Raw genomic sequence first — 9322 nt, 5'->3', positions numbered from 1 at the left:
TCCACTACTCTCTACTACTCACTCTCTACTACTCACGCTCTACTACTCACGCTCTACTACTCTACTACTCTCTACTACTCACTCTCTACTACTCACTCTCTACTACTCACTCTCTACTACTCTCTACTACTCACTCTCTGCTACTCTCTCTACCACTCTCTACTACTCACTCTCTACTACTCACTCTCTACTACTCACTCTCTACTACTCACTCTCTACTACTCTCTACTACTCACTCTGCTACTCACTCTCTACTACTCACTCTCTACTACTCACTCTCTACTACTCTCTCTACTACTCACTCTCTACTACTCACTCTCTACTACTCACTCTCTACTACTCACTCTCTACGACTCACTCTCTGATACTTTCTCTACTACTCTCTACTACTCACTCTCTACTCTCTATTACTCGCTCTCTACCTCTCTACCTCTCTCTCTACTACTCTCTACCTCTCTACCTCTACCTCTCTACCACTACACCTCTACCTCTCTGTACATGCACACATATATATGCATATATATGTATATGCATTTATATATATGTATGTGTATATATATACACATATATAAACATATAATCTGCATATCTATATAAATATAAATTCATGCAAACATATACATATACATATATGCATACATATGCATGGTATGTATATGACATTTTGAAAAACACTAATAAAAGCAAAGGTAAAAAGCCACCTAATTATAAACATGTCATGAATGATGCAATATGTGACATCATCAGCAGTGCATTGCGGGCTCGTGAGTTATAGTTAGCAGAACTAACTATAACGGAGGAATTTCTATGGTTTTGTACGAGTGAAATGGGTAGCTAACTATAACACCCCTGAAACCTATGTTTTTTTCTGTGAATTTCTAAGGTTTTTTAAATGCTAATTTCTAACTATAACGTCTCTGAAACCTATGTTTTTTTTCTGTGAATTTCAAAGGTTTTTTAAATGCTAACTTTTAAGTGTGATAGTAGTTATATCTATTTTTTTTGTACTGATTTTCTACAGTTTAACTGTTTATTTATAAATATTTTATTCATTAAGGGGCATATGTATCAAACTCCCCTTTAGCGAATCTCAAATTGCGAGAATTTGCGATTCGCAAAATCAGATTCGCTAAACGGGATGTATAAAATAAATCGCTAATCATTTGCGATTCCTTAAAAATCGCAAATAATTCGCAGAATCCCGTATTGCGATTTCTTAATAGCGAAATTCGCTAAATAAGAAATCGCAAAAACGGGAATCTGCAAGCCTGGTGCAGGCTGATGACATCACAAACAGGAAACTGTAGTGATTGCCTGCACCTGCTCACCTGAGCCACACCCAGAGGCTGCTTGTGGAGTGTGAGGAGGCTTTCCTGGAGACAGCAACCAGCAATGGATCCCAAACAAAACCAGCAGGGCAAAGATGCAGAAAAAAGAAAGAGAAAACACAAGTTTTCAGAAAAGGAGCAGGAGGTCCTCATTGAGGAGATGGTCTGCAGCCATGAGCTCCTGTTTGGGAAGAAGGCACTCAAAGTCCCAGAGGCCAGGAAGAGGAAAATCTGGCTGGAAATACAGAGCAAGGTGAATGCTGTTGGAGTCACCACACGCACCATCGAGGAGCTGCGCAAGCGGTGGTATGATATGCGCCAGAGGTCCAAGGAGAGGGTGGCAGCCAGACTCAAGGATGCCAGTCAGACTGGAGGAGGACCATCCACTGCAGAGCAGCCAACCCCCCATGAGGAGCTTGTGGAGTCAACCCTCCTGCCTGAGAGCGTTGGTGGTGTGGCTGCAATCGACAGCTCCGACCCCTCATCCAGCAGACAAGGTAAGATGCATGCCAAATCACCCTGCACTCCTCCCCATCCCTTGCACACTCCCCCAAATGCGCATAGTTAACTCCCAACATGCCAATCCAGCCCAGGTCTTACAGCACACCCAGCAATGCATCATGGTACTCGTAGTACTGTGTCTGACTGTGTGTCCATGACACCATCACAAGTAAATGCAACATATGTGTTTTGGGGATCATTGAATAGAAATGTGTCAGAGATTAGCCGTCAAAGATTTGTAACTTTATTGAGTGCCACATGCAGACAGTAACACAAACTCATATAGTCCCCTTTACATCCACAGCACACGCCATGCCACAAGAAGACAGCGCTGAGGGAGAGGAGCCTGCAGACCCTGCGGACTCCAGCGATGAGACAGAGCAGCAGCCAATTCAGCGCAGGAAGCGCGCACATGTGCCCCCACTGCCTCCATTTGAGGATGAAGTCCCAGCAACAGGCGATGACACCGACAGGAGAGAGGGGAGTCAGGGTGTGACAGACATGCCCCGTCATGACGCACCAACACCAAGGCAAAGGGAACAGGCCATTTCCAGGTCAAGGCCCAGGAGCAGCACTGCAACAGAAGGAGAAGGCACCGTGTTCTCCGGCTTGGAACAGTGCATGTTGCAGGAACAGCGCCTGCAAAGCAAGGCAATGCGGTCAATGAGTCGCCAGCTAGGCCGCCTACATCAGGACAATCGCAGCATGGTAGCGGCAATACGAGAGCTCTGTGCCACTTTGAGGGACACCCAAGCTGCCAATGACAGGGCTGGACGACGTGCCAATGCACGGCTACACAATTACACCAAGGCAGTCAACCGCCTCTGCACCACCACCAGCGCACTCACACGCAGAAGCGTAACCATGCAGGTGGACATGGCACATTGCTGCCAGGACATAGCGCGAGGGCTGGCGCAGGTGACCACTGCTGTGGAACAGCTGCAGACAGCCAATGCAGGTGGCAGCGCACTAATGGCCTCTGCTGAGAGTGAGGACACATCGAGTCGCAGCAGCATCACTCCAACCTTGCCAGGTGAAAGACGCCGCAGTGGCAGACAGGTAGCAGGCCAAGGGCGCACCATGGGGGTCAACCACCCTGGACGGCACCGACGGAGGTGATCATCTGCGGGGACACTGACTGCAACACGGGTGCATTAACCCGCAAAAGGCTGTTTGCCCTATTTCTTGTGCCTTCTCTGCACTGTGTGTACAACATGTGCTGGGGACAATTACAATTTCTTTCATGTTAAGTGTGATTAAACACTTGACACATCATCAGGCTTTGTAGTCTCATTTCCTCAACACTCACCTAAAAGTAGTTTTGTGTGATCTCAGTCCGTCTCTGGCGTCCAGCAGCTGCCCCAACTCCTGGTGCTGGTCTGGCAGGGGGAGCAGGGCGCTCGTCATCCGATGTGTCTGTATCGCTCACATCAATTGTGGTGCCTTTCCTCATTGCCATGTTGTGTAGCATTGCACAGCTTGCCACGATTTTACAGCAGGTCTCAGGGCTGTATTGCAGTGCGCCTCCACTCTTATGCAGGCACCGGAAGCGGCTCTTCAGGATTCCGAAGGTTCGCTCAATGACACAGCGTGTAGATCTGTGTGCCCTGTTGTAGCTCCTCTCACTTGCATTTGCAGGATCCAGGTATGGGGTCAGGATGAAGTCGCGCACTGCATAGGCACTGTCACCTGCATGGAAAAAAACACAATAGGTGAGTCAATGTCCCCCCCCTCAAGTGATGTAGTGGATGTATTGATGTGTGCAATGTATTTACCGAGCAGGTACCCCTCCCCAAACTCTCCAGCACTCAGACGTCTGTGTATTCCACTGTGTCGGAAGATGAAGGAGTCATGTGTACTGCCGGGGTATTTGGCTACGATGTCGGTGATGTGATACTTAGCGTTGCACACAATCTGTATGTTGAGGGAATGGTAGCATTTCCGATTCCTGTAGACATATTCAGTTTCTGCTGGGGGTGTGATGGCCACATGGGTCCCGTCAATGCAGCCGATGACGTGGGGGAAACGTGCAATCTGGTAGAAGTCCAGTATCGTTTGTTGTAATGCCTGTTGGGTGGTGGGGAAGTAAATGTGATGTGGGAGCCTCAGTAGCATTGCATCTAGGAAGGCATGGAAGAAGCGCGAAAGTGCACTCTGTGACACACCACCAACCTCCGCTATGACCCGTTGAAAACTCCCTGACGCGAGGAGGTGCAGGGAGCACAGGACCTGCACATGTGTGGGAATTGTTTGTGTCCTGCGAGTAGGGTGCTCCAAGTGGGGTTTCAGCTCCTCAATCAGGTCCATTATGGTCTGTGGGTGCAGTCTGTACTTGTCATAGATCTCCTCTTCAGTGTTCTGTAACAGGGTGATGCGCAGCCTGAAGATACGTTCCTGTCTCATTCTCCTGTGTGCAAGGGCCCGAATACGCAGCCTCCTGGCTATCACGTACATTGCAGCCATTGTGGGTGTGTTTGTTGCATTGTGGGCTGGTTTTTGTACCTTGCACCAGTTTACCACCTGCAAGCAATTGGTGTTAATAGCGATTTCTTAATTAGCGAATTTCGTAAAATCGCAATTTGCGATTTTTTCATACATGTGTTTGCGATTTCTTAGCTAGCGATTTCTTGTTAGCGATATTCGCAACGCTAAGGAATCGCAAAATAGGTATTCGCTAGGAAATTCGCAGTTTTCTTGTTTCGCAGCCTAAGAAATCGCTAATTTAGCGATTTCTTATTTTTCAGTTTGGAAATGTGTCATACATATGAAATAGCGAAAAATCAGTCGCAAACGCTGTTTTTTGCGATTCGCAGCGTTTGCGACTAATTTTTGCTTTCATACATATGCCCCTAAATAACATATTTTTCTGAAAATTGCAAAAAAACATTTTTTAATTAAAACTGAAATATTGATTAATTTTCCTGTTTTCATTTTTTATTTTAATATATTTATATAATTGTCTGTAAAAAAACAAAAAACTATTTTTTTCGCAGTCGCGCACTCAAAGTGTACTCATCACGGTGGGTGCGCGCATTCTAGCCGCCATTTTAGAAAAGTCATGAAGGATCCGCGTATGGTGTGCGACGGCTGCGTGTTTTTCAGTTACATCATATACATTTAATATCACGTGATATGCGTGATTGGTATGCGACCAGTCTGCGACTCCTGCTCCCGTGCATTCGCGACACATGCGCATTACGGTTCGAGATGTTTGCGCGCTTGCGGGTCCCGCGTGACATCATATACGTGCTGGGGCGCGCTGGGTGCGCGACTCCCGCAAAAAAAATTTATGTTCCAAAATTATATGTATGTGTATTTAATATACATATTAAGGCAAGAGATTATGTAAGATATTCATCAAAATAATATATTTGTACTTATAAGCAACTTATATTATTTTGAAATATATTTTCGCGTCGTGAGTGCAGAAACCCAGGTCAGCAGAGCTGCTGTAGAGCCAGAGAAACCAGGTCAGCAGAGCTGCTTTAGAGGAAGAGAACCAGGTCAGCAGAGCTGCTTTAGAGCCAGAGAACCAGGCCAGCAGAGCTGCTTTAGAGCCAGAGAACCAGGTTAGCAGAGCTGCTTTAGAGCCAGAGAAATAGGTCCGCAGAGCTACTCTAGAGCCAGAGAACCAAATCAGCAGAGCTGCTTTAGAGCCATAGAACCAGGTCAGCAGAGCTGCTTTAGAACCAGAGAACCAGGTCAGCAGAGCTGCTGTAGAGCCAGAGAAACCAGGTCAGCAGAGCTGCTTTAGAGGAAGAGAACCAGGTCAGCAGAGCTGCTTTAGAGCCAGAGAACCAGGCCAGCAGAGCTGCTTTAGAGCCAGAGAACCAGGTTAGCAGAGCTGCTTTAGAGCCAGAGAAATAGGTCCGCAGAGCTACTCTAGAGCCAGAGAACCAAATCAGCAGAGCTGCTTTAGAGCCATAGAACCAGGTCAGCAGAGCTGCTTTAGAACCAGCGAACCAGGTCAGTAGAGCTGCTCTAGAGCCTAAGAACCAGGTCAACAGAGCTGCTCTAGAGCCAGAGAACCCGGTCAGCAGAGCTGCTGCAGAGCCAGAGAAACCAGGTCAGTAGAGCTGCTTTAGAGGGAGAGAACCAGGTCAGCAGAGCTTCTATAGAGCCAGAGAACCATGTCAGCAGAACTGCTTCAGAGCCATAGAACTGGGTCAACGGAGCTGCTTTAGAGCCAGAGAACCAGGTCTGCAGAGCTGTTGTAGAGCCAGAGAACTAGATCAGCAGAGCTGCTCTGTAGCATAAGAACTAGGTCAGCAGAGCTGCTCTAGAGCCAGAGAACCAGGTCAGCAGACCTGCTGTAGAGCCAGAGAAACCAGGTCAGCAGAGCTGCTTTAGAGAGAGAGAACCAGGTCAGCAGAGCTGCTTTAGAGCCAGAGAACCAGGTCAGCAGAGCTGCTTTAGAGCCAGAGAACCAGGTCAGCAGCGCTGCTCTAGCTGACACTGACTGACTGACACTGACTGACTGACACTGATTGACACTGACTGACACTGACTGACTGACACTGACTGACTGACACTGATTGACTGACACTGATTGACTGACACTGATTGACTGACACTGACTGACTCACATTGACTGACACTGACTGACTAATCTCTACTACTCTACTACTGACTCTCTACTACTCTCTACTACTCACGCTCTACTACTCACGCTCTACTACTCTCTACTACTCACTCTACTACTCTACTATTCACTCTCTACTACTCTACTACTCTCCACTACTCACTCTCTACTACTCACTCTCAACTACTCTCTACTACTCACTCTCTACTACTCTCTACTACTCACTCTACTACTCTCTGCTGCTCTCTAGCACTCACTCTCTACTACTCTCTACTACTCACTCTCTACTACTCTCTCTCTACTACTCTCTCTCTACTACTCACTCTCTACTACTCACTCTCTACTACTCACTCTCTACTACTCGCTCTCTACTACTCTCTACTACTCACTCTCTACTACTCACTCTCTACTACTCTCTACTACTCTCTACTACTCTCTACTACTCTCTCTGCTACTCTCTCTGCTACTCACTCTCTACTACTCACTCTCTACTACTCTACTACTCTCTACTACTCGCTCTACTACTCACTCTCTACTACTCTACTACTCTACTACTCTCTCTCTACTACTCACTCTCTACTACTCACTCTACTACTCACTCTCTACTACTCACTCTACTACTCTCTACTACTCACTCTACCACTCTCTACTACTCACTCTACTACTCACTCTCTACTACTCACTCTCTACTACTCACTCTCTACTACTCTCTCTACTACTCACTCTCTACTACTCACTCTCTACTACTCACTCTCTACTACTCACTCTCTGATACTTTCTCTACTACTCTCTACTACTCACTCTCTACTCTCTATTACTCGCTCTCTACCTCTCTACCTCTCTCTCTACTACTCTCTACCTCTCTACCTCTACCTCTCTACCACTACACCTCTACCTCTCTGTACATGCACACATATATATGCATATATATGTATATGCATTTATATATATGTATGTGTATATATATACACATATATAAACATATAATCTGCATATCTATATAAATATAAATTCATGCAAACATATACATATACATATATGCATACATATGCATGGTATGTATATGAAATTTTGAAAAACACTAATAAAAGCAAAGCTAAAAAGCCACCTAATTATAAACATGTCATGAATGATGCAATATGTGACATCATCAGCAGTGCATTGCGGGCGCGTGAGTTATAGTTAGCAGAACTAACTATAACGGAGGAATTTCTATGGTTTTGTAAGAGTGAAATGGGCAGCTAACTATAACACCCCTGAAACCTATGGTTTTTTCTGTGAATTTCTAAGGTTTTTTAAATGCTAATTTCTAACTATAACATCTCTGAAACCTATGTTTTTTTTCTGTGAATTTCAAAGGTTTTTTAAATGCTAACTTTTAAGTGTGATAGTAGTTATATCTATATTTTTTGTACTGATTTTCTACAGTTTAACTGTTTATTTATAAATATTTTATTCATTAAATAACATATTTTTCTGAAAATTGCAAAAAAACATTTTTTAATAAAAACTGAAATATTGATTAATTTTCCTGTTTTCATTTTTTATTTTAATATATTTATATAATTTTCTGTAAAAAAACAAAAAACAATTTTTTTCGCAGTCGCGCACTCAAAGTGTACTCATCACGGTGGGTGCGCGCATTCTAGCCGCCATTTTAGAAAAGTCATGAAGGATCCGCGTATGGTGTGCGACGGCTGCGTGTTTTTCAGTTACATCATATACATTTAATATCACGTGATATGCGTGATTGGTATGCGACCAGTCTGCGACTCCTGCTCCCGTGCATTCGCGACACATGCGCATTACGGTTCGAGATGTTTGCGCGCTTGCGGGTCCCGCGTGACATCATATACGTGCTGGGGCGCGCTGGGTGCGCGACTCCCGCAAAAAAAATTTATGTTCCAAAATTATATGTATGTGTCTTTAATATACATATTAAGGCAAGAGATTATGTAAGATATTCATCAAAATAATATATTTGTACTTATAAGCAACTTATATTATTTTGAAATATATTTTCGCGTCGTGAGTGCAGAAAACCAGGTCAGCAGAGCTGCTGTAGAGCCAGAGAACCAGGTCAGCAGAGCTGCTCTAGAGCCTAAGAACTAGGTCAGCAGAGCTGCTCTAGAGTCAGAGAACCAGGTCAGCAGAGCTGCTGTAGAGCCAGAGAAACCAGGTCAGCAGAGCTGCTTTAGAGGAAGAGAACCAGGTCAGCAGAGCTGCTTTAGAGCCAGAGAACCAGGCCAGCAGAGCTGCTTTAGAGCCAGAGAACCAGGTTAGCAGAGCTGCTTTAGAGCCAGAGAACCAGGTCCGCAGAGCTACTCTAGAGCCAGAGAACCAAATCAGCAGAGCTGCTTTAGAGCCATAGAACCAGGTCAGCAGAGCTGCTTTAGAGCCAGAGAACCAGGTCAGTAGAGCTGCTCTAGAGCCTAAGAACCAGGTCAACAGAGCTGCTCTAGAGCCAGAGAACCAGGTCAGCAGAGCTGCTGCAGAGCCAGAGAAACCAGGTCAGTAGAGCTGCTTTAGAGGGAGAGAACCAGGTCAGCAGAGCTTCTATAGAGCCAGAGAACCATGTCAGCAGAACTGCTTCAGAGCCATAGAACTGGGTCAACGGAGCTGCTTTAGAGCCAGAGAACCAGGTCTGCAGAGCTGTTGTAGAGCCAGAGAACTAGATCAGCAGAGCTGCTCTGTAGCATAAGAACTAGGTCAGCAGAGCTGCTCTAGAGCCAGAGAACCAGGTCAGCAGACCTGCTGTAGAGCCAGAGAAACCAGGTCAGCAGAGCTGCTTTAGAGAGAGAGAACCAGGTCAGCAGAGCTGCTTTAGAGCCAGAGAACCAGGTCAGCAGAGCTGCTTTAGAGCCAGAGAACCAGGTCAGCAGCGCTGCTCTAGCTGACACTGACTGACTGA

The 9322-nt window shown here is 45.6% G+C and overlaps 1 protein-coding gene across 1 annotated transcript; it reads left to right on the top strand.

Moving 5' to 3' along the window:
* The first annotated feature begins 1392 nt into the window (after positions 1-1392).
* On the top strand, positions 1393-3097 carry LOC146799891 (uncharacterized). Its single transcript, XM_085623689.1, has 2 exons — positions 1393-1825; positions 2134-3097. Exons 1-2 carry the CDS (start codon positions 1393-1395, stop codon positions 2946-2948), a joined length of 1248 nt encoding a protein of 415 aa, XP_085479815.1. The 3' UTR covers positions 2949-3097.
* The last annotated feature ends 6225 nt before the right edge of the window (positions 3098-9322 follow it).

Source organism: Triturus cristatus, chromosome 8 (genome assembly GCF_964204655.1).
Source record: "Triturus cristatus chromosome 8, aTriCri1.1, whole genome shotgun sequence".
Taxonomy (NCBI): domain Eukaryota; kingdom Metazoa; phylum Chordata; class Amphibia; order Caudata; family Salamandridae; genus Triturus; species Triturus cristatus.
This window is presented reverse-complemented; position numbering and strand designations above follow the sequence as displayed.